This window comes from Indicator indicator, chromosome 8, assembly GCF_027791375.1.
Source record: "Indicator indicator isolate 239-I01 chromosome 8, UM_Iind_1.1, whole genome shotgun sequence".
In the NCBI taxonomy this organism is placed as follows: Eukaryota; Metazoa; Chordata; class Aves; order Piciformes; family Indicatoridae; genus Indicator; species Indicator indicator.
The window spans coordinates 3,594,511-3,620,041 of record NC_072017.1 but is presented as its reverse complement, the minus strand read 5'-3'; the positions used below and the strand labels follow the sequence as shown (position 1 = coordinate 3,620,041).

At 48.7% G+C, this 25,531-nt stretch overlaps 1 protein-coding gene across 1 annotated transcript in view; it reads left to right on the top strand.

Annotated features, from left to right (window-relative positions):
• The window catches only part of ATP10D (ATPase phospholipid transporting 10D (putative)), a 33,781-nt gene extending 18,558 nt beyond the window's left edge, over window positions 1-15,223 (top strand). The window contains exons 12-24 of the mRNA XM_054383294.1: window positions 701-712; window positions 1,146-1,237; window positions 3,505-3,631; window positions 5,724-5,908; window positions 7,452-7,761; window positions 8,737-8,813; window positions 9,825-9,950; window positions 10,418-10,618; window positions 11,795-11,875; window positions 12,134-12,238; window positions 14,245-14,432; window positions 14,918-15,048; window positions 15,159-15,223. Of these exons, the coding sequence (XP_054239269.1) occupies window positions 701-712; window positions 1,146-1,237; window positions 3,505-3,631; window positions 5,724-5,908; window positions 7,452-7,761; window positions 8,737-8,813; window positions 9,825-9,950; window positions 10,418-10,618; window positions 11,795-11,875; window positions 12,134-12,238; window positions 14,245-14,432; window positions 14,918-15,048; window positions 15,159-15,223 (1,700 nt within the window). The remainder of the gene's footprint in view (window positions 1-700; window positions 713-1,145; window positions 1,238-3,504; window positions 3,632-5,723; window positions 5,909-7,451; window positions 7,762-8,736; window positions 8,814-9,824; window positions 9,951-10,417; window positions 10,619-11,794; window positions 11,876-12,133; window positions 12,239-14,244; window positions 14,433-14,917; window positions 15,049-15,158) is intronic.
• The last annotated feature ends 10,308 nt before the right edge of the window (window positions 15,224-25,531 follow it).

Here is a 25,531-nt window from a genome sequence, read left to right as displayed (position 1 = left end):
ATGCAGGGGCACAAGGATGATTAAGGGACTTGAGTATCTCCCTTATGAAGAGAGACTGAGATACCTGGGGCTGTGTAGTCTTGAGAGAAGGCTGAGAGGAGGATCGATGTCTATAAATATCTGGGTGTCAAGTGGAAGGGGTCGTAAGACAAGGAACAATGGATACAAGCCCGAACGTGGAAGATTTCAGCTCAACATGAGGAGATTCTTCACAGTGAGAGTGACAGAGCACTGGAACAGGGGGGCTGTGGAATCTCCTTCTCTGGAGACTTTCCAAACCCACCTGGATGCATTCCTGTGCAGACTACCCTGGGTGATCCTACTTTGGCAGGAGGGTTGGGCCTGAATGATCTCTGGAGGTCCTTTGCAGCCTCTGATGTACTGTGATCCTGTTACTCTTAAGTAACCAAGCAGAACTATTATCTGTGAATAGTTTCTTGTAGGGAACCCAGAAAGGAGTATTGCTTGCCACCTAGACATGGCTGTGCTGTGTGTTGGTGTGCAAAATGTTAATGATAGGGTTTAGTGGTATCTAAGCAGAACCTTTGGAGCTAACATTGGCCATTTGAAGTCTAGATAAAAAGCCTCTGTAAGCCATGGGTCAGAAACAGTGCCACTACAATCTGTTATCTAATTCATGTCTGGAGGTGCCTCTCCTTACTTTGATGCTCAAGCTAAACTTGGAACCTAGCTTCCACAGGCCCAAAGTTAGGTGAGTTGAAAACCTCTCTGAATAATCCGTCCCTTAAAAGCTTTTCTGCAACTGCCCTTTTAGCTCCCTCCACCAGAGGAGTGACAGTGAAGCTGCTTTGGTGTCTGTGGCCCAGTTGTATTTAGAAAATCACTTTATTTTAGACAAGCATTTTGATAACACTAGTGGGATCCAAAGATGGATCGGTACCAGATGGGTTCCCCATCGCTTCTTGTGCAGGGTGGCACTCTTCATGCTCACTCTAGATACAGCCACAGTGCATTCTGCAGACGTGAAGATACCTTCAGAGTTAAAAGTAAAACCTCTTTAACATCTTGGTCCTTTTAAAATGGATTTAGACCTTCCAAGTTTTCCTACTGAGTTTAGCCTAAGACAATGCACATTCAGTTTGCTTTCTGTGCTTTTTGTGTGACAGGAGGTGCTAATCATTCAGAAACAGAACAAAAGAAGATTAAAGAGAGAACTCAGAAGCATTTGGATGCCTATGCCAGAAGAGGACTGCGTACCCTGTGTATTGCTAAGAAGGTATTCCTTAAAATACATGTTCTTAAGAGTGTTTACATCCCAACCTGAGTGGTATCACCAATGGAGCAGACATTGCTGCTTCTAAACAACTGCTTTCATTGCCACATTTTGTTTATCCTTATGTTCTTTCAAGAGGAGTTTCTAAGTTGACTCAAATCACAGTCTCACAGTATATCAGAGGTTGGAAGGGTCCTCAAGAGATCATCAGGTCCAACCCCCCTGCCATAGCAGCATCACTTAGGGTAGTCTGCACAGGAATGCATCCAGGTGGGTTTTGGAAGTCTCCATTGAAGGAGACTCCACAACCCCCCCGGGCAGCCTGTTCTGTCACCTTCACGCTGTAAAGAAGTTTCTCCTCATGTTGAGGTGAAATCATAGAATCGTAAAATCATAGAATCAACCATGTTGGAAGAGACCTCCAAGCTCATCCAGTCCAACCTACCGTAACCCAGCCCTAAGCAATCAACCAGACCATGGCACTAAGTGCCTCATCCAGGCTTCTCTTGAATGTCTCCAGTGATGGCAACTCCACCACCTCCCTGGGCATCCCAATGGGCAGTCACCCTCACTGTGAAGAACTTCCTCCTACTATCCAGCCTATACCTTCCCTGGCACAACTTGAGACTGTGTCCTCTTGTTCTGCTGCTGGTTGCCTGGGAGAAGAGACCAACCCCCTCCTGGCTGCAACCTCCCTTCAGGTAGTTGTAGAGAGCAATGAGGTCTCCCCTGAGCCTCCTCTTCTCCAGGCTAAACACCCCCAGCTCCCTCAGCCTCTCCTCATAGGGTTTCTATGTCTTGTTGTTCCTTGTCTTATTAGTGCACACCATCAAAAAGAGCCTGGCCCCTCCCCTTGACCCCTACCCCTCAGCTATTGATAGACATTGATCAGATCCCCTCTCAGCCTTCTCTTCTCCACACTAAACAGCCCCAGGGCTCTCAGTCTCTCTTCACAGGGGAGATGCTCAAGTCCCCTAAGCATCCTCCTGGCTCTCTGTTGGATTCTCTCCAGCAGGTCTCTGTCTCTCTTGAACTGGGGAGCCCAAAACTGGACACAGGATTGCAGCTGTGGTCTCAGCAGGGCAGAGTAGAGAGGCAGAAGAATTTCCCCAGCCCTGCTGGACACACCTTGCAGGATGCCATTGGCTCTCTTGGCCCCAAGGGCACATTGTTGTTCCTGTGGAATCGATTCGTTTAGAATCTATTTCACTTTAGAATGCCAAGCAGTTTAATAGCCTAACTCTGAAACAGGGCTTGTCAAGCAGCCTGAGTTTTCATCACAAGTCCTGAGCAGGTCTCTTTGTATGAGAGGAACTTGAGGGAGGTGGGGTTGTTTAGCCTGGAGAAGAGGAGACTCAGAGGAGACTTTATTGCTCTCTACAACTACCTGCAGGGAGGTTGTAGCCAGGAGGGGGTTGTTCTCTTCTCCCAGGCAACCAGTGGCAGAACAAGAGGACACAGTCTCAAGCTGCACCAGGGGAAGTTTAGGCTGGAGGTGAGGAGAAAGTTCTCCACAGAAAAAGTAATTGCCCAGTGGAATGTGCTGCCCAGGGAGGTAGTGGAGTCACCATCCCTGGAGGTGTTCAAAAAGAGATTGGATGTGACACTTGGAGCCATGGTTTAGTTGTCAGGAGGTTTTAGGTAATAGGTTGGACTTGATGATCTCTGAGGTCTTTTCCAACCTGGTTGATGCTGTGATTCTTACTCTGGTTGGAATTCCAGACATGGAAAACAAAGGAAGTCAGGCTTGGTTTATTGGGTTTGACAAACAGTTTGCAGTGTTACAAGCTCTGGCTGCAAAACTTCAGTGATGTTTCGAGATTCCATTTTAAATTCAAATCTGCTCAGAAGTGAAATTCTGTAGGTGTTGAAACAGGCAAGAAACCTCTTCAGAAAGCCTTACACCAAGGTCAAGTAGAGGCTGTGTAGCTGTACACAGCTGTGCAGTGATGCTGTGTCAGTGGTGCAATTAAAGAGCAGTATGGAGAGTACACTCTGCTCACTGGCCTGGAATGAAAATCTGACAGGCAGCTCCAGGAACCTGTAGGGTGCTGGTGACTAACCTGGTTTGTGAAGCCTGGCAAAGTAATCTAACACTGTGAGCATTGTACTAAACCTGTGGATGTGTTGGGGAGTAAGTAAATGCACTGCCAGGGGCTGGGCTTGCAGGTTCAGCATGTGGCCAGCAAAAGTAACTGGGCAGACACTTCTTAGGCACCTTTGAAAACCCAATAGAAATGGATTGCTGTTTGTTTTCTCTCCCTCTGTAGGTGATGAGTGATGCAGAATATGCAGAGTGGTTAAATCATCATTTTTTAGCAGAAACCAGTATTGACAATAGGGAGGCACTGCTGCTGGAATCTGCCATGAGGCTGGAGACTGAACTAACATTGCTGGGTAGGTAGAAAATGCTCTTAACTCCTAGGAGACTGCTCTTGATGTTCATAGTTGGAATTTACCTGCAGAGAGCTGTGCTAACCTCGATATCACAGAATCACAGGAACATTCAGGTTGGAAAAGACCCTTGGGATCATCAAGTCCAACCCAGAACCCTACTCTACAAAGTTCACCCCTAAACCATATCCCCAAGCACCACATCCAAATTAAACACAGCCAGGCTTGGTGACTCCACCACCTCCCTGGGCAGCACATTCCAATGCCTCACCACTCTTGCTGGGAAAAAATATTTCCTACTGTTTAGTCTAAACCTACCCAGTTGTAGCTTGAGGCCATTCCCTCTTCTTCTATCACTAATTACCTGTGAGAAGAGACCAGCAGCAGCCTCTCCACAACCTCCTTTCAGGTAGTTGTAGAGAGCAATGAGGTCTCCGCTCAGACTCTTCTCCTTCAAACTAAAAATTTGTGGAACACAGAGCTTTCTACAAACCCAGAATTTATTGTCACTCCTGAATTCATAAATCTTGCATGTGTGTTTGTCCTAGTTAGGAAGCACTCTGAAGACAGCTATTGCTCCTCTGGGTTTTGTAAATCACAGAGTTTTACTGTTTGTGTTTGGTTTTGATTTTATTTTTTTTATGCAGCTAATTTTTAATTGTGTTTCTTTTTTTTTAAGTTTTAAGTGTCATCATAATAAGAACATGAAATGATAGTAACAAATCACAAGGCTGTCTGGGCATCAAGAGAAATGTGGTCAGCAGAATAACAAAAGAGCACAGATCCAGGCTGGGTGCAGAGTGAGTTGAGGATAGCTCTGAAGAAAGAGACTTGGGGGTGTTGGTTGCTGAGCAGCTCCCCAGGAGCCAGCAGTGCCCTCATGCAGCTCTGAAGGCAGCTGTGTGCTGGGCTGCAGCCAGAGGAGTGTGGCCAGCAGGGCAAGAGAGGGGATTCTGCCCCTGGACTCTGCTCTGCTGAGACCACACCTCAAATACTGCCTCCAGTTCTGGTGTCCCCAGCATGAGAAGGACACAGAGATGTTGGAGTGAGTCCAGAGGAAGCCACAGAGATGATCCAAGAACTGGAACACCTCTGCTATGAGGATAGGCTGAGGGAGCTGGGGGTGTTTAGCCTGGAGAAGAGACTGTGGGGACCTTAGAGCTGCCTTCTAATACCTGAAGAGATCCTACAGGAAGGCTGCAGAGGGACTTTTCATCAGGGTGTCTAGAGACAGGACAAGGGGGAAATGGTTTGAAGCTGAGGGAAAGTAGGTTTAAACTGGATCTTAGGAAGGAGTTCTTTAGTATGAGGATGGTGAGACTCTGGAACAGGCTGCCCAGGGAGGTTGTGGCTGCCTCCTGCCTGGAGGTCTTGAAGGGCAGGTTGGATGAGGCCTTGAGCAGCTGAGTCTAGTGGAGAGGTGTCCCTGCCCATGGAGGGGAGGTTGGAGTGGATGATCTCTGAGGTCCCTTCCAACCTGAGCCATTCTGTGAAAACACAAGAGTTCAGTGCTGTGAATTGAAAGGACCTGGGACAGGAGGTACTACAGAAGATGAGTAGTAGAAAAACCCTGCTGATGAATGAGAGATCTTTGCAGCAGTGTGCAAAAATATGATTTAAGAGAAGGAGATTTTGATGTGGAAAAGTGAGGGCTTGGGACAAGAGGTACAGAGAACTCACCTGGAGAGCAAGGAAGGGAAGTGGCCCCTTGAAACAGGAATGATTGAGGTAATACATGAAAGGAGGTTTGGGGTAGTCTGAGGTAAGAAGCAGTGGGAATGTTGTGAGAAGCCTTGGGAGTCTGTGTCCCACAGCTGCTAAGGGCTGAAACAACCACAAGAAAGAGACAAGTTGGCTTAAAAGGGTCTTGGGAAGAGTTGGAGGCCCCTGGAGGTGTTTGTCAGCAGCCTCAAATATGATGGGTGCTGGGACAGAGAGCTGTGGAAGGAAGGAAGGAATTCCCAGGCTGGTCCTAGAAGGGTGTCTTGTTTGGGGATGTGGCTAGACAGAGAGGACCATCTTGTCCCATCCCTCTGACAGCATTTTGTTTGTGGGAACACAGCAGCACTCAATCCTTCTGCTTGTGCACACGAAGGTGCCACCGGCATCGAGGATCGACTGCAGGAGGGAGTGCCAGACACCATCCAGGCCTTGAGGAGAGCAGGGATGAAAGTATGGATGCTGACAGGTGACAAGAGAGAGACAGCTGTCAACATTGCCTATGCTTGTCAGCTGCTGGAACCAGATGACAGAATCTTCACTCTCAAGTCACAGAGTAGGGTGAGTGGAAAATGACACTTGGCTTCACTTCATTTTTTTTTTTTTACTATTACTGTTTTTCTTTTCTCTGCTAAAAATTGAGCCAGGGCTGCACCACAAGGCAAAAAAAACCCCAATAACCCCAATGTTCTCTGCTTTCCCAACCAACCAAAGACCACAGGATTTCTTGGAAGATGAAAATTCTGGGGAAAAAAAAAAAAACCCTGATGCTTTGCTTCCTTGAGGGCAGAATATTAAATCCTTTGTATGTATATGGAACATCTGGTTTGAAATATACAACCCCCTAAGTGAAGATCAATTCTTTGAATTCAGTAGAGGGCTTTGTGGTAGGTTAGAGAGCTGACATGCTTCAGAGGCTTTTAGAGATTTCATATGGCTGTGGATTGCAGCGTATGAGCAGTGCTAAGAATTTTTCTCATGCAAGTTCTATTGAATTAAGCTTTGTGCTGCCTTTGTGGAATGTATTCCCTCAGCCCTGCTTGTCCTGCATAAATGTCCAGAGAGTTGTCTCCTTGGTTCAAGAGAACTAGTCTGCCAACAGCTTTATCAGAGCAAACAGCCACCTTCCCCCCCCGCCCCCCAGTAGCTGCATCGTGGGAGAGAGGGTGGTTAAACATTCTGCAGTGTTGGGTGGCACTTGGTGGCTTCTTTTGGATGCTTAGACCAAGCTGCTTTTCAAAGCTTGAGTTTTGAGAAACCAAATTTTGGAGGGAAGTTGTGACAGGATGAGAGGCAATGGCTTCAAACTAGAGAAGAGCAGATTTGGATTGGATGCTAGGAAGGAGTTCTGCACCATGAGGGTAGTGAAGCACTGGGACAGGTTGCCCAGGGAGGTGGTTGAGGTATCCCCATCCCTGGAGATATTCAAAGTGAGGCTCAACAGGGCTCTGGGCAACCTGATCTAGTTGAGGATGTCCCTGCTGACTGCAGAGGGGGTTGGACTGGATGACCTCTGGAGGTCCTTTCCAACCCAGACCATTCTATGAGTCTATGAAATTGCAAACTGTAACTGGTAAAGCCAATGTATGAAATTTATGTTCTTCTTGTTCTATCACTTGTTACTTGGGAGAAGAAACCAACCCCCACCTCATTCCAACCTCCTTTCAGGTAATTGTAGAGAGCAATGAGGTCTCCTCTCAGCCTCCTCTTCTCCAGGCTTAACAGCCCCAGTTCCCTCAGCTGCTTCCTCATCAGACCTGTTCTCCAGTTCCTTCACCAGCTTTGTTTTCCAAAGGGACACACTCCAGCACCTCCTTCTTGTAGTGAGGGGGCCCAAAACTGAGCACAGTGTTGGAGGTGCAGCCTCACCAGTGCCCAGTACAGGGGCACCATCACTTCCCTGCTCCTGCTGGCCACACTGTTCCTGATACAGGCCTGGATGCTGGTGGCCTTCTATGATTTTTAAAAGGTTCTTGGTGGATTCAGGTGAAATACTACCCAAGGGCAACATTTGACCTCTTCTCCACATGTATTTTATAAATTGAAAAGGGAGCCAGAAAACAAAGAGTGTTTAACAAGCTGCCTTTCTCTTCTCTCTAACTAGGATGCCTGTGCCTTGGTGATGAGCAAAATTCTAGAAGACATTCAGAAGAATACTTCTGCTCAAAAAAGCCCCAGCCAGAAACCTGGGAATGTCTGTGCAAGCCCCTCCACCCAAGCTCCAGGGTTCAGTGCAGGCCTGGTTATTGATGGAAGGACTTTAGAGCATGTTCTTCATGACAGCCTACAGAATGTTTTCTTGGAACTCACAGCAAAATGTCGGGCAGTGGTCTGTTGCCAAGCCACCCCCCTGCAGAAGAGTGTCCTGGTCAGACTGGTGAGGAATAAACTACAGGCAATGACATTAGCTGTAGGTGAGTCCTGTGGTTATCTTCTTTTCTCTGAGAAGAAGTGGAAGCCAGTTTCTTCTCTCCTATGTTTTTGTTAATCATAGAATCATAGAATGGTCTGGGTTGGAAGGGACCTCCAAAGCTCATTCAGTCCAAGCCCCTCTGCAGTCAGCAGGGACATCCTCAATTAGATCAGGTTGCTCAGAGCCCTGTGGAACCTCACCTTGAATACCTCCAATGATGGGGCAACCTGTTCCAGTGTTCCACCACCCTCCTGGTGCAGAACTTGTTCCTAACATCCAATCTCAGTCTGCTCCTCTCCAGTTTGAAGCCATTGCTCCTTGTCCTGTCCCTGCAGGCCTTTGTAAACAGTCTCTCTCCATCCTTCTTGTAGCCCCCTTCAGGCAGGCTGCTATTAGGTCTCCCTGGAGCTTCCTCTTCTCCAGGCTGAGCAACCCCAGCTCCCTCAGCCTGTCCTCATAGCAGAGGGGCACAACATTTGGTTTACAGGGAAGGTGATCCTTTGAGTCATAGATATCTCTGACCTAAGGTGCTGTTAGCTTTCTGAGCTAGCAAATTGAGGCCATAGATTTACTCATGGTAACCTAAAGCAACAAGAAGAGAAGCAGTTGTGCACCATGTTATGGATATGGGATTTTCCCTGTCATTTTCCATCATAACCCTCCCAAAATAGCGAGGGAGAGGGGAGGTGACTGGCTGTGAGTTAAATCAACCATATCTCTGCTTCAGCATGTCAGCTTCCTCTGACAAAAGGAACAGCTCATGTCCATGTGGAGAGTATAGCTCACTTCAGTCAGGCCTTCCTCTTACTAACCTTGTTTCCTGGCCACAGAAATGCTTTTCCCTCAGCTCTGTGGTGTTCTGCTGTATTTGTCTTTTCCTGGCATGAATGTGACAGAGCCAGCAAAGCTGCCACCAGGTTGCATTCCACATAGGAGAGGTTAGTTTTGAATTTTAACTCTTTCATTTTTTCTGTAGGTGATGGTGCCAATGACGTCAGTATGATCCAGGTGGCTGACATTGGTGTGGGAATATCAGGCCAGGAAGGCATGCAGGTAGTGTATACAAAGACAGCTGCAAATGTCATCAGGTTCTATTTGAAAACTGTCCAGAATTTACCCTGGAGGCTCAGTGGTTCCCCAGTCCATTACCATACACAGGCAAGAGACTGCAGCTTGAGCTCTCACTCCAGGCTTCAGTTCTCTTCCAGGAGCTGCATGCTGCAGGGGTTCAGACTCCAAACAACAGAGCTTTGCTGCCATCAGTCATGTCCTGCCAGGAGACAAACAGCCCAAGCATCAGTGATTTCTGTGCAGTTGTGTGGCGACAATAAAGACAGCCAGTCAGGTTCCAGCCTGTGCTTGGCTGAGCCCTGTGTGTTGGTGTAAAGTTGTTGTATGGAGGGGCTCAGATCTGGGTGAGGCTAAGGCCAGAAGCACAGAAAGGGTTTCCAACAGGAGGCAGGTTGCTTACTTGTCAGTATCTGAATCATAGAACCATAGAATTGTCAGGGTTGGAAGGGACCTCAAGGATCATCCAGTTCCAACCCCCCTACCATGGGCAGGGACACCTCACACCACAGCAGGTTGCTCACAGCCACATCCAGCCTGGCTGCAAAAACCTCCAGGGATGAGGCTTCCACCACCTCCCTGGGCAACCTGTGCCAGTCTCTCACCACCCTCATGGGGAAAAACTTCTTCCTAACATCCAATCTGAATCTACCCATTTCTAGTTTGTTTCGTTCCCCCTAGTCTCCTATCACTCCCTGACACCCTCAAAAGTCCCTCCCCAGCTTTCTTGTAGCCCCCTTCAGATACTGGAAGGCCACAAGAAGGTCTCCTGGGACCCTTCTCTTCTCCAGACTGAACAGCCCCAACTCTCTCAGCCTGTCCTCATAGCAGAGCAGCTCCAGCCCTCTGCTCATCCTTGTGGCCCTTCTCTGGACACCTTCCAGCACCTCCAGATCCTTCTTGTAACGAGGGCTCCAGAACTGGACACAGTACTCCAGGTGGGCTTACCTGTAACAGTTTGGCTATGACATGTCCCTTCCTTTGTGTGCTTTGCAGGCTGTGATGGCAAGTGACTTTGCCATCTCTCACTTCAGACACCTCAGGAAGCTGCTGCTTGTTCATGGTCACTGGTGCTACACCAGGCTCACCAACATGGTGCTGTACTACTTCTACAAGAACGTGGTAAGTGGCTGTCCCATCCCAGGGAGGACACAGCTGGAGCATTAGAGAGGTCTGAAGGGCTTTGTAGCCTTTGTGAGTTTCTGCTGTGAATGGATTCAGAAAGGCCCAAGAAGCACGTGAAAGGAGTTGGGTTCCCATCTGTGGCTGCAGAGACTAAAGGCTCCTATTCCTTGGGCTGCATTTCCCACTCCAAGCCATTGTCTGATGTGATGAAGCAGTGGGGCAGAGGCATTGCTAATGCTGTGGCAGTATGGCCTTAAAGAGGGCCTGGCCAATTGTGAAATGTAAAGCTGTCTGCTGGGCAAATCTAACTGGCAAGTGTGTGGCATTGGCACATACTCCACAGCACTTGTACTTCGTTTTCCAGAGGCTGCTGTAGCCAGACCTAAGAGCTGCCTGCTTTCCTCCTGGCTCTCAAAGCACTTGTCCACAGCTGACATTGGATCATGTCACCTTTCACTTTGCAGGCCTATGTGAACCTCCTCTTCTGGTACCAGTTCTTCTGTGGGTTTTCAGGCACCTCAATGACTGACTACTGGATCTTGATTCTTTTCAACCTCCTTTTCACATCAGTGCCACCCATCCTTTATGGTGTCTTGGACAAAGATGTGCCTGCAGAGATACTCCTGCAGCTCCCACAGCTGTACATGAGCAGCCAGAAATCTGGGGTAAGTCAAAGAGTGCTTGGCCTGAAGCAACCTGAAATGGTCACAGTATCAGAGAACATTAGAGGCTGGAGGGGACCTCAAGAGCTCATGGAGTCCAACCCCCCTCCCAGAGCAGGATCACTTAAGGTAGTATCTGTCTGTCCTTCCTTCATGCTTCACATCAGGGAAACATGATGTTTAAAATCACTTTCTCTCTTAGAAAAGAAGACTGAGAGCCCTGGGGCTGTTTAGAAGAAAAGGCTGAGAGGGCATCTGATCAATGTCTATCCATGTCTGAGGGGTGGGGGTCAAGGTAAAGGTGCCAGGCTCTTTTGGGTGGTGCCCAGAAGTAGGACAAGCAGCAGTGGGTACAAGCTGGAACACAGGAGGTTCCACCTCAATATGAGGAGACACTTCTGTGTGCTGAGGGTCCCAGAGCACTGGAACAGGCTGCCCAGAGAGGTTGTGGGGTCTCCTTCTCTGGAGACTTTCCAGCCCCATCTGGATGTGTTCCTGTGTGACCTGTGCTGGATTCTCTGGTCCTGCTCTGGCAGGGGGGTTGGACTCAATGATCTCCAGAGTTCCCTTCCAACCCCTAACATCCTGTGATCCTGTGAGACAGAATAGATGCTAGTAGCACAGAGAGAGGGAACACTGAGCACATGAGTCACCCCAAACTCAGCTTTTTCTGCATGATGATAGCCCTTCACTAACAGACTTGACATTAGGAAGCATTTCTTTACTGAGAGGGTGGGCAGGCATTGGACTAGGCAGAGAGATAATTGATGTCCCAAGCCAAGAAGAAGAAAGTGAAATACTTCAATTTTAGTCTATTCTAACAAATACTATTAAAAAAATCAGCTCAGTCAGATCCTTCCAGAAGCTAACTTAACTCAAGAAAACAGGAACATTGTTATTCCAGCAAAAAAGGCTGGTTGGTTTCTCCCATTCTAGTGAGTCAAGTTAGCTCACAGAGGAGTCTGGTCCACACAGGAGGCAGACACAGAAGAAAAGGGACCATGGCATTAAGTGATGTTAGCTGCTGGGCTAATTCACTGTTCCCTGGCCCTCTCCTTCATCAGTTAAGGCTCTGGTAGGGCTGTCCTGGCAGAAGGAGCTGTAAGATCAGTGTTAATGTCTTCAGTTTGTTTCAATGCCATTATCTTTGGTTGTTTTTTTTTTTTTTTTTCTTTCCAGGCTTACTTGCCTTCAACTTTCTGGATAACCTTGCTGGATGCTTTCTACCAAAGCCTGGTTTGCTTTTTTGTGCCTTACTTTGTAAGTGCTGGCTGTGAGCCACATTGATCCATTCTGACATGCTGAAACCCCAGGCAGATTAGAGAAGGAAATGCATGGGGTGACTTTTTTTTTTTCCCCTTCCTCATCCATAGAGGTGTGCTAACAGGGTTGTGGTTGGGACTGAGCTGAACTGTGTGCATGCAAACATGTGTGGTATGGAAGGTCTCTTCATGCCAGTTTGTGTGTTGGGGCTGTGTGTAAAGAAGGTGTTAAGCTGACCACTGTCCTCCCTTACAGACTTACAATGGCTCAGACATAGACATTTTCTCCTTTGGAAACCCTATAAACACAGCAGCACTCTTCACAATACTGTTTCATCTTCTCATTGAGTGCAAGTCTCTGGTGAGTACTTTGCTTCCACCCCCAGCCCTCTGCTCTGCCCTGCTGAGGCCACCCCTGCAATCCTGTGTCCAGTTTGGGGCTCCCCAGTTCAAGAGACAGAGACCTGCTGGAGAGAATCCAACAGAGAGCCAGGAGGATGCTTAGGGGACTTGAGCATCTCCCCTGTGAAGAGAGACTGAGAGCCCTGGGGCTGTTTAGTGTGGAGAAGAGAAGGCTGAGAGGGGATCTGATCAATGTCTATCAATAGCTGAGGGGTGGGGGTCAAGGGGAGGGGGCCAGGCTCTTTTGGGTGGTGTGCAGTAATAAGAGAAGAAACAACAGGTACATAAAAGGTTTCAGCTCAACATGAGGAGAAACTTCTTTCCAGTGAGGGTGACAGAGCCCTGGAGCAGGCTGCCCAGGGGGGTTGTGGAGTCTCCTTCTCTGGAGACTTTCCAAACCCACCTGGATGCATTCCTGTGCAGACTCCCCTAAGTGATGCTGCTCTGGCAGGGGGGTTGGACCTGATGATCTCTGGAGGTCCCTTCCAACCTCTAATGTACTGTGAGACTGTGATTCCTGTGGCTTTGAAACCCCTCCAAGCATGGGGACTCCACCACTGCTCTGGGCAGCCTAGGCCAGGCCTGGACAATCCTCAAGGGGCAGAAATTTTTCCTCATGTCCAACCAAAATGTCCCCTGGGCCAACTTGAGGCCATTTCCTCTTGTCCCATCAGATAGGACAAGGGATCTCAACCCCCACCTGGCTTCAGCCTCCTCTCAGGGAATTGCAGAGAGCCAGAAGGTCTCCTCTCACACTTTGCACCCAGCCTGGGTTTGTGCCTGGGACTAGCCTGATCCAAAGGCAGGAGCTTGCACTTTGACAATGTCTTTATTGAGAATATAAGGGTAGCAGGAGTGCAGCCACACTCTGAGCAGGAAAACATTCTTGAAATGGGGTTTATGTGGCATTTGTGACTGTCAGTGTTGTTTCCATAGCAGCTAACAGAGCAGTTCAGGTTTGAACTGACAGGAAAGCCCCCATGACAAGCAGCTGATCAGTGTATCAAGGAAGAGTGAGGTGGTGTCAGGTGAAGATCTCCCCTCCATGAGCTTGAGAAGGCTTTCTCTGCTGTCATCTAGGGCAAAGAGAGCACACTGTGTCTTTCACAAAGCAACCCAAAGCTGTGCATTTAGGAGAATAAAAAAGTGAAATGTAACTGCCTGGGTTACCTGTGGGCTGGAGGAAGAAGGCTTCCATTCTTCCTGGAAAGTTTTGTATAAAAGCAGGAATGTTCCCTGAACAGAGCTGTCCTCTGGCACATGAAGCAGCTGGCCCTGGAGGCAGTGTGTGGCCTTCCTGTAGCTGAAGAGGGCTACAAGAAAGCTGGGGAGGGACTTCTTAGAGTGTCAGGGAGTGATAGGACTGGGGGGAATGGAATAAAGCTGGAAGTGGGGAGATTCAGGCTGGAAGTGAGGAAGAAGTTCTTCCCCATGAGAGTGGTGAGAGCCTGGAATGGGTTGTGCAGGGAGGTGGTTGAGGCCCCATCCCTGGAGGTGTTTGCAGCCAGGCTGGATGAGGCTCTGGGCAGCCTGATGTAGTGTGAGGTGTCCCTGGCCATGGCAGGGGGGTTGGAACTGGCTGATCCTTGTGGTCCCTTCCAACCCTGACTGATTCTATGATTCTATGGTTCTATGAAAACCAGGAATGGGTAGATTCAGATTGGATGTTAGGAAGAAACTCTTCCCCCTGAGGGTGGTGAGAGACTGGCACAGGTTGCCCAGGGAGGTGGTGGAAGCCTCATCCCTGGAGGTTTTTGCAGCCAGGCTGGATGTGGCTGTGAGCAACCTGCTGTAGTGTGAGCTGTCCCTGCCCATGGCAGGGGGGTTGGAACTGGATGATCCTTGAGGTCCCTTCCAACCCTGACAATTCTGTGATCTTGTGATTCTATGTCTGCACACATCCAAGTGTTTCAGGTCTTTCCCTTGACAGCTTCAATCTGATTTCTTCCCCTTTCTGAACTGCAGACTTGGATACATGCAGCAGTTATGCTTGGCAGCATCCTGCTCTACTTTGTCTTCACTCTGGTTTTTGGGGCAGCCTGCAAAACCCACAGCTCACCACCAAATCCTTACTGGGTCATGGAAAAGCAGATGGCAGATCCAGTATTCTACTTGGTTTGCCTCCTGACTACTTGTGTTGCTCTGCTACCCAGGTGTGTGTCTGCTTTGTAACTGCAGATTGCTCTTAACAAAATCAGTTTGCTTTGGGTCAGTGATGCTCCAAATCTCTTGGGCTAGAGGTCTTCCTCTCTCCCCCTCACTCTCCCCCTCACTCTCCCCCTCTATCTCCCCTTCTTTTTTCCCTCTCTCCCCCATCTCTCTCCCCCTCCCTCCCATCCTTTCTCTCTTCCATTCTCCCTTCTTCTCTCCCATCCTTCCTCCCTCCCTCCCATCCTCCCTCCCTCCCATCCTTCCTCCCTCCCTCCCATCCTTCCTCCCTCCCTCCCATCCTCCTCCCTTCCCTCCCTCCCTCCCTCCCTCCCTCCTCCTCCCTCCTCCTCCCCTCCCTTCTCCCCTCCCTCCCTCTTCCTCACGCTCCCTCTCTCCCTCCCTCCTTGTTTGGTATTCTTTAGTGTTGCTGGAAACAGTTTTGAGCCTCCTTCTGAGCAGCTTGTTTGAAGCTCTGTTTATTTTGTAGGTATTTGCTGAGAGTGCTCCAAGGAACATTGTTTCCATCTCCAGTGTTGAGAGCCAAGCACCTTGACAGGCTGAGCCCCGAGGAGAGGAGGGCAGCAATTAAGAAGTGGAAAGATGACTGCACTGGAAACTGTAGAGTGGAGTTCCAGGCTACTTCTAGGACCTCCAGCTCAGTCCCAGGTGTTGTATCAGAGGAAGAAAGCACTGCCAGCATTTTGCCAACATCTCAAACACCTTTTCAGGCCTGTTCAAGAGGACACCTCCTTACCAAACCTTCAGGATGAGTCTGGGAATACCACTGGCCTGAACTTTGGAAAGCTCACATCTCTGAGTTCCTAAAGGAGACCAATGCAGACACCTTTGGTGGTAATCAGTCATGTGCCAAAGCCTCTGTGTGTGCTTCTGCAGAGAGCAGCAGTGCTATTTCTCTGGCACACCAAGCAGGTGTGGACTCTGGTTTGTGTGAGGAAGATGTTCCTCTTGTGTTTCACAAAGCTGGGAGGCTAACTCTTTAAACCCCAAGAGTACTACCTGCTGCTTCAGGCTCCACTGTGGCTTTGTTCAGCCAAGGTAGATGATGGACACATTTCCTTAAAAGCTTTTTGTGTTTGTTTGTTTGTTTTGAGTTGCTGAAGGTCTAAACAGCTGGGTTGGGCTCTATGTGTTTTTACCACACAGCAGCCTGTGCATACTGCTTGTTGAGTGCAGTATTGCTCAATACCTCATGGTGCTATGGACAGGACACTGCCTGGCTCTGGCTTTGCAGGGTCCAGTTCAGCTAAGCCAACCTGCTGCCTTCCACTGCTGTCCTCAAACCTTCCCCTAGGCTTCCCCTAGGATTCAACAATTGCAAGCAGAAGCGCTGGGATGTAGAGTTGCTGGCTGGCTTGTGAAGGCTGTTGCAGTGTGTATGCAGCAATTGTTGGAGCCACTGTGGTCCACTCCGTTCACCAGGCTGTAGCAAGGGCCAGCTGGCTGCTGGCTGAATGGGAAGAGTGGCCCCAGATGGGACATCTGTAGCCCATGGCTCACGCACCTAACTCTGCCACAAAAATCCTAAAACAGCTTTTTTGTTCTCCATGGTAGACCTTGATAGACCCAACTGGATGTCCTTGTTAGACCCATCTGGATGTCCTTGATAGACCCAACTGGATGTCCATGATAGACCCATCTGGATGTCCTTGTTAGACCCATCTGGATGTCCTTGATAGACCCATCTGGATGTCCATGATAGACCCATCTGGATGTCCTTGTTAGACCCATCTGGATGTCCTTGATAGACCCAACTGGATGTCTTTGATAGACCCAACTGGATGTCCATGATAGACCCATCTGGATGTCCTTGTTAGACCCATCTGGATGTCCTTGATAGACCCAACTGGATGTCTTTGATAGACCCAACTGGATGTCCTTGATAGACCCAAGTGGATGTCCATGATAGACCCATCTGGATGTCCTTGATAGACCCAACTGGATGTCCTTGATAGACCCATCTGGATGTCCTTGATAGACCCAACTGGATGTCCATGATAGACCCATCTGGATGTCCTTGTTAGACCCATCTGGATGTCCTTGATAGACCCAACTGGATGTCTTTGATAGACCCAACTGGATGTCCATGATAGACCCATCTGGATGTCCTTGATACACCCATCTGGATGTCCTTGTTAGACCCATCTGGATGTCCATGATAGACCCATCTGGATGTCCTTGATAGACCCAACTGGATGTCCTTGATAGACCCAACTGGATGTCCATGATAGACCCATCTGGATGTCCTTGGTAGACCCAACTGGATGTCCTTGTTAGACCCATCTGGATGTCCATGATAGACCCATCTGGATGTCCTTGTTAGACCCATCTGGATGTCCTTGTTAGACCCAACTGGATGTCCTTGATAGACCCATCTGGATGTCCATGATAGACCCAAGTGGATGTCCATGATAGACCCAACTGGATGTCCATGATAGACCCAACTGGATGTCCTTGATAGACCCATCTGGATGTCCATGATAGACCCATCTGGATGTCCTTGATAGACCCAACTGGATGTCCTTGATACACCCATCTGGATGTCCTTGATAGACCCAACTGGATGTCCTTGATAGACCCATCTGGATGTCCGTGATAGACCCATCTGGATGTCCGTGATAGACCCATCTGGATGTCCTTGATGCACCCAACTGGATGTCCTTGATACACCCATCTGGTTGTCCTTGATAGACCCAACTGGATGTCCATGATAGACCCATCTGGATGTCCATGATAGACCCATCTGGATGTCCTTGATAGACCCATCTGGATGTCCTTGTTAGACCCAACTGGATGTCCATGATAGACCCAACTGGATGTCCTTGATAGACCCATCTGGATGTCCTTGTTAGACCCAACTGGATGTCCATGATAGACCCATCTGGATGTCCATGATAGACCCAACTGGATGTCCTTGATAGACCCATCTGGATGTCCTTGATAGACCCAACTGGATGTCCATGATAGACCCATCTGGATGTCCATGATAGACCCATCTGGATGTCCTTGATAGACCCAACTGGATGTCCTTGATAGACCCATCTGGATGTCCTTGATAGACCCAACTGGATGTCCATGATAGACCCATCTGGATGTCCTTGTTAGACCCATCTGGATGTCCTTGATAGACCCATCTGGATGTCCATGATAGACCCAACTGGATGTCCTTGATAGACCCATCTGGATGTCCTTGATAGACCCATCTGGATGTCCATGATAGACCCAACTGGATGTCCTTGTTAGACCCATCTGGATGTCATTAATAGACCCAACTGGATGTCCATGATAGACCCATCTGGATGTCCATGATAGACCCAACTGGATGTCCTTGATACACCCATCTGGATGTCATTAATAGACCCAACTGGATGTCCATGATAGACCCATCTGGATGTCCTTGATAGACCCAACTGGATGTCCTTGATGCACCCATCTGGATGTCCTTGATAGACCCAACTGGATGTCCTTGATGCACCCATCTGGATGTCCTTGATGCACCCATCTGGATGTCCATGATAGACCCATCTGGATGTCCTTGATGCACCCATCTGGATGTCCATGATAGACCCAACTGGATGTCCATGATAGACCCATCTGGATGTCCTTGATAGACCCATCTGGATGTCCTTGATGCACCCATCTGGATGTCCATGATAGACCCATCTGGATGTCCTTGATGCACCCATCTGGATGTCCATGATAGACCCAACTGGATGTCCATGATAGACCCATCTGGATGTCCTTGATGCACCCATCTGGATGTCCTTGATAGACCCAACTGGATGTGTTCCTGTATGACCTGTGCTTGATTCTATGATCCTGCTCTGTCAGGCTGGGATTGGACTTGATGATCTTCAAGACTCCCTTCCAACCCCTAGCATCCTGTGATGCTATGATCCCTCCTAGATCCTTCCTTTTTCTCTCTCTCCATCTGCTGTTTCATGTCTCTTGCCACCAACTGGACTTACTTTCCCCCTCATCCAGCTCAGATGTTGGCTGCCTGACTTCTTCCCTAAACTTCTACCTGATGGCTGCACTGCAGAACTCTCTGCCAGGGGCAGGGTGTAGCTCCAGCCTGTCTTCAGGTCTTCTAATTACCAGCTGATGGCATTGCTCTTCTTCTTGGCAATGAAGCTGTGAAGGGCCTGGAAAATAAACCTTATGAAGAGCAGCTGAGGGAGCTGGGGATGATCGGTTTGGAAAAGAGGAGGCTGAGGGGAGACCTCATTGCTGCCTACAACTACCTGAGAGGAGGTTGTGGAGAGGTTGGTGCTGGTCTCTTCTCACAGGTAATTAGTGACAGAAGAAGAGGGAATGGCCTCAAGCTGCCACTGGGTAGGTTTAGACTGGACAGTAGGAAAAAAATTTCCCATCAAGAGTGGTCAGGGATTGGAATGTGCTGCCCAGGGAGGTGGTTGATTCCCCAAGCCTGGATGTGTTTCAAGGTGGTTTGGATGTGGTGCTTGGGGCTATGGTTTAGAGATGAAGCTTGTAGAGTAGGGTTCTGAGTTGGACTTGGTGATCCTGAGGGGCTTGTCCAACCTGAATGTTGCTGTGTGATTCTGTGATTCTTCACTCTCAGGGATTTTTATTTTACTCTTCTTCACTCTCAGGGTTTTGTTTTTTTGTTTTTTTTGTTTGTTGTTTTTTTTTTAACTTCCTCCAGCACTTTTATAATCAACAGCTTAATTGTCTCTAAAAGCCCCTCAGTAGAAGCTTTGCCCCACTGCGAAATTTGAGCTCTGTCCTTCATCTGTCCTGGAGCTGCCCTGCCTCTGCACACTACACAAGAGCTGCCTGAGATGCTGGTGGCTAATGCTGAATGCCAGCCTGTCTAAAATATTGCCTCCTTTTCATTTCCCCTTCCAAAAAGCCACATGGCCGATTTATGGAGGCTCTTAGGAAGTGGTTTGTATCTAGCAGCACCTGTTGAAATAAACAGCTGCTAAGGAATTACCAGTCTTGAGCCTGGCGTTTGCTTCTGTTTCTTTCTACAACTTCCTGCTTTCAGGCTGCCAAGATTTTGTGTGTTTATATTTTTTTAAGCACTGTGTTTGGGGCAAGGGCTCTGCTTTGTAACTGATCCATGAGGTTTTTCCATGCCAGTGATCAACCTTACATAGCACAGCTTTTAAGATCTCTGCAAGAACATAAACAAACGCTGTGAGGTCTGAGATGCTGCTAGCAGGGCAGATATTGAGGGCAGGCTGAGTTCAAGCCAATGCAGGTCACCATATGTTAGCAGAAGGTTTAGAGTGGTTCTGGTTTTGGAAGGGTAGAATGTAGCTAGGGCTGACTCCAGCCCTGGTGTTAGTGAGGAGAAAAATATCACAGAATTGTCAGGGTTGGAAGGGGCCTCAAGGATCAGCCAGTTCCACCCGCCTGCCACAGACAGGGACACCTCACACTACAGCAGGTTGCTCACAGCCACATCCAGCCTGGCTGCAAAAACATTTGGGGACAGGGCTTCCACCACCTCCCTGGGCAACCTGTGCCAGTGTCTCACCACCCTCATGGGGAAGAATTTCTTCCTAATGTCTAATCTAAATCTCCCCTCCTCTAGCTTGGATCCATTCCCCCCAGTCCTGTCACTCCCTGACACCCTAAAAAGTCCCTCCCCAGCTTTCTTGCAGCCCCCTTCAGCTACTGGAAGGCCACAAGAAGGTCTCGTTGGAGACTTTCTCCTCTCCAGACTGAACAGCCCCAATTCTCTCAGTCTGTCCTCATAGGAGAGGAGCTCCAGCCCTCTGCTCATCCTCTGGACACGCTCCAGCTCCTTTTTGTTTAGCCTGTAGCAGAAAAACAGAGGAGGGAGCCAGAGATGACAACCAATTCTGCAAATATTTTGTTTAATTTTATTCAACACATGACAAAATATTTTTGATAGGGTCAGTGGGGAGCTTTGAAGTGATGGTAGACATTCAAGTACTAAGGGATCATGCTGAGCATGTTGGGTTGCAGTTGATTGTTCAGATGTTTGTGCCAGGAGTGGGCTCCAGGTGTCCCAAGTGAGACAGAGGAGCTCTCTCTGCAAGCCATGGCAACTGCAAGGGGTCCAAGAAGAAGCTGCAGAGTGGCCAGCAGGTAGTGCAGGGAGATGAGCTGCTGAAAGGGCAGAACACTACAGGGCAAGGCTTGCAGGGACTCAGTGAAGTCATCTACTCCACAGCCCCAAGGCAGGCTCAGCTCTATCCTTGTCATTCCTAGCAGGTGTTGGCCTGTGGTGCCAAAGGGTGCCAGTCAATCACTCCCCCTTTGCTTCTCAACAGCTGAATGTTTCCTTTATTGTTCTTTTAGCCCTGGAGATGTCAGGATCCCCTGCTTGCTCCTGCACTCAGGCACAGCATGACTGGACTTTGCCACCTGGAAAACAAGCTTTGTAAGATCATCTCACAGGTGCTTTCCAGATGGGAGGAAGGAAAGCACAGCATTCACACTTTTGATTGTTCAGCTCAAAACAAACCAAGCCTTCAACTCAGCCAAACTCTGGAGCTGTACCTACAGCAGCTTTAACTGATGGTTTGGGGGGGGGGGTGGGGGGCTACAAGAAAGCTGGGGAGGGACTTTTTAGGGTGTCAGGTAGTGATAGGACTGGGGGGAATGGAACACAAATAGAAGTGGGTAGATTTAGATTGGCTGTTAGGAAGAAATTCTTCCCCATGAGGGTGGAGAGACACTGGAAGAGGTTGCCCAGGGAGGTGGTGGAAGCCTCATCCCTGGAGGTTTTTGCAGCCAGGCTGGATGTGGCCCTGAGCAACCTGCTGTAGTGTGAGGTGTCCCTGCCCATGGTAAGGGGATTGGAACTGGGTGATCCTTGAGGTCCCTTCCAACCCTGACAATTCTGTCATTCTGTGATTCACAGGAAAAAAAATACACCTTGCTTTCAATTATTATTTTTTTTGTTCATAGCAGCCATACCTGCACTGTACATTAGCATGTGGCAGGCAGCCACAGCCTTTACTGAGTGTTTTTTGCAGCACAGTGAGCTCTGGTGTGTCCCTGGGGCACAGTTTGAGCTGACTGTTTAACCCATGATGTGGGGGTTTTCCCTCAGCTCTGCTGGCTGCAGCACAAAGCTGAGCAGCAGCTAACTCAGAGCACCCAGAGCACTGCTCCCACCAGCCCTGGCTCTGCTGCTGGTCTGAGCTGCTCTTGCCTTTCTGCAGAGGTTGATGGACAAGTTCTGAAGGTGGCTGTGTTAGGAATGTCCTCATAGCTGAATTTCAATATGGGTTGTTCCTTTTTGTATTATTGGTTGCTGCCTTATTGTAGTGATGTCACTTTGTTGATAAGGCCAGGCTGGATGTGGCTCTGGGTAACCTGGTTCAGTGGGAGGTGTTGGAACTGGATGATCCTTGAGGTGCCTTCCAGCCCTGACAATTCTATGATTCTGTGGTAGGGTCCTGGATGCCTTACCCTTGACTGCAGTGAGAAGGCAAATTTTAACTATTTCAGGTTTCTGCATACTTACAATTTTGATTTCAGAACTGTAGGTGGTGGTGTTAGGAAGGCTAACAGCACCTTAGGTCAGAGATATCTATGACTCAAAGGATCACCTTCCCTGTAAACCAAATGTTGTGCACCTCTGCTACAAGGACAGGCTGAGGGAGCTGGGGTTGCTCAGTCTGGAGAAGAGGAAGCTCCAGGGAGACCTAATAGCAGCCTGCCTGAAGGGGGCTACAAGAAGGATGGAAAGAGACTGTTTGCAAAGGCCTGCAGTGACAGGACAAGGAGCAATGGCTTCAAACTAGAGAGGAGCAGACTGAGATTGGATGTTAGGAACAAGTTCTGCACCAGGAGGGTGGTGGAACACTGGAACAGGTTGCCCAGGGAGGTAGCTGGGGTCCCATCCCTGGAGATACTGAGCTCAACAGGGCTCTGGGCAACCTGATCTAGTGAGGATGTCCCTGCTGACTGCAGAGGGGGTTGGACTGGATGACCTTTGGACCATTCTGTGATTCTATGAGCCTATGAAATTCTACACACCAGATAAAAAAGTCGTTATTTCATGTTAACTGTACTCCTGAGGAAAGCCACAGGACAAAACATGGTCAAAGAGAGAACTGATTGCAGCTTTAGGTTTTGAGATTTTTTTTTCAGTCCCCAGGAGTTGTTGGCAGCAGTGTTAATATTCACAGAATCACAGAATAGTCTGTGTTGGAAGCACACAACCCAAAGCTGTGCAGTGAGAGTAGTGCTAGAACCTCCAGAAGTGGTGTAGCCTGCTTTAAAAAACAAGCTAGCTGTGGGCATGCAAGTACCAGTTAGAGCCCAGATTTAGGCATTCTTGCCAAAGTTACAACTTCACACCTAGCCCTTGTCTCTCTAAAAACACACTTGGACAGAGGAGTTACTTGGAAAAATGTTTTTATTAGTACAGCTAGAAAGAAACACATCTGCTTGGCTGTGTGCCATGGCCTCCACCTGCAGCTCCAGCTGTGATGGAAGCAAACCCAACCTTGGTTACCTTACAGTGAGGCTACACTCACTAGAGTAAGAGAAACAGCCTGGTGGTGCTCTGAGCTGGTCTGCCAGCACACAGGGAGAGGCTTGCAAAGTGTGAGGAGCAGGCTGTTTGCCTCTTTTCAATGTGCACACCTTCAGGAGAAAAAGCAGTATAAAAATACATTTATAAAATTACAAAGTTCCTCTTTACATGGAATGTTGTGTCAGACAGGGCTGGGGGGGGGAGGAAAAGACCCAACTGCTCCTCCCTGAAGCTGTTTGGGATGGGGCTCAGCCTGTAGCTCCCTCAGGACTGATCCTGTAGAGGAGGAAGGACCATCTGTTTAAGCAGGGCCCTCTCCCTCATTTCCTGGGAGGCACTGCTTGCAAACTGGTGGCAGGCCAACCCCAGTTAAAGAAGATGTGTAATTACCTACTTATTGGCAGTGCTAAGATCTACAGGAAAGGATTATGTGCACTCCAGTGCTTTGGAGAACTCAAAGCTGCTAACCACTTCATCAGGTAGAGAGATGCCAGGCTGGGCTGTTTCAGCTCACCTCTGTGCTTCTGGGAAAGAGCCCTCCCTGTCACCAGGCACATCCCTCCGAAGGTGAGGCTTTATCTTTTTATCTATTTGCACTGGAAAAACCTGGTCACAGCAGCTTTCTCTCATGTACAGCTGGGGGGGGGGGGGGGGAAGTGGGGGGAGAAGAGCATTTATATGCTAGAGTAAAACCAAAATCCTCAATGTATATTAACACCCCCCCCCCCCTTCAAACCTAGCAAAGCCTAGAAGGGTTTTTCTTTCTGAGCATGAAACAGTGATACAATAATCACTGAAAGAGTTTCATAACCCAGACCATAAATTTTGGGTAGTTATTATTCATGCTGCCTAATGCTGGGCATGTTAAAGGAGAATATGTGGAACTAAGAGGTAAACCTTCACTAAAGCAAGAGTCAGGGCTGTGTAGATTTGTTGTAACACGATGAACAGCACCTGAAACCTCCCATTAGGTAGCTCTTTTAATGCCTGTGGCAGTCATGGTGTTGACCAGGCCCTGCCATGCTGTCACAGAGGCATGCCAGAGGTAGCAGAGAAGGTAGTTTCATGCGCTAGGCTGGATTCACAGGGGAGCAGGCACAGCACTGAGAGCACACAGATTAGAAGCTCACTGCTGCCCTGGGAAAGTCACCCTGTACTCCTCAGCTTCCTGATTCCTCCTCCTCTGGCTTCCAAAAGCTGTCAGCTGCCCAGTGGGTGACACACACCTCCCCTCCAGCACCTTAAAAAGGTGCCAGGCTCCAGGATAGGTTTTTTTCACCCAGGTTGCCTTGGAGTCAAGGCTCTTACCTACTGCACAGAGCACCTCCACCATCTGGCTGCCAAGCCCTTGAGCAGGACTCTTGAGCCTTTGCTGCTGAAGCTGTTGGGCTGTGCCTAACATGTTCATGGACCAGAATCTGGAGCCCAGGTCTTCTCCCATTCAGATTTCCTTTTGCCTTTTTCTTTCTCCCAGTTGTTTAATCTTGCTAAGCAAAATGAAACTTTGAATGCAGGATCCTAGAAGAGACCTATCCAAAAATGCCATTTCTGGGACACTGCTCACCTTGTGCACTTCAAATCAGCATTCCCCCTGTGTCTCCACATGTTTGAAACAGCTGACTCTAGGAGGGGAGACTGCTGCAGTGGCACTGACAACCCTGTTATGATTCTAGAGAGCTGGAGGTGGTCAAGGCATGCTGAGCACACTAGAGAAACTGGGGGAGAAGCCAGTGGGGCACAGATAAATGTGCTGCTCCATGTGGTGTTGTCAAGACATGGGTGCTTCCTGGACACTAAGACATTGGAAGCTTCAGGAAATCGAGTAGAAACTGTCCAAAGAGTCAGAACAACTAGATTTTGGTCTCAGGTGGTAGTTATGGGTCTGGTCCCTCTGTCACCCCTCAGAGATACCCAAGGTCGGCTCTGGGACAGAAGTTGTAGGGTTAGGCTGGTACAGGGTTATGCCCACGCAGGTTACAACCCACCCTGAGGGACTGCAAGCCTCAGGTACAGCAGCAGCAGCAGATGGCTACAGACCTGCACATGGTGTGCCCTGTGCCAGGTGGGTGTACAAACTCTCCCACCCCCTGCAGCAGTGCAGCCATGCCCTGGTGCTGTGAGTACAGGTCCTGTCAGTGCCATCTGAACGAGGCCATTCTTCATGCCAGCAAAGCGAGTGCCAATGGCTGTGGCTGCTAATTGAATAGTACTCAAACAGGCTACCTAAGAAAGGGTTTCCTAGTCTGTGCTACTACTTTATTTGAAGAGCTGAAAGGCAGAAAATGGCTGATTCTTTCCTTTTAAGCTTTGTTTTCTTTTTTTTTGGCTGGGTTTGGAGTAACACCTCAGCACAGTTAACAGAAAAGTCAAAAGGATTATGAGTTCTACCTCAAAGCTATATTCACCACCAGAGGGTTTACCATTAACATACAACTGCATATTCCAGAGCTCCACAACAGGAGCTTGAAATTCCCTTTTTCATAGAGTTTCTGGACTGCAAAATCTTCACTGTTGGAAGTGCTTATTCCTTTTTTGGTTGGTTGTTGGTTTGTTTTTTTTCCTGTTGCCTGTCAGCACAATTCTTACCAGCTGGAG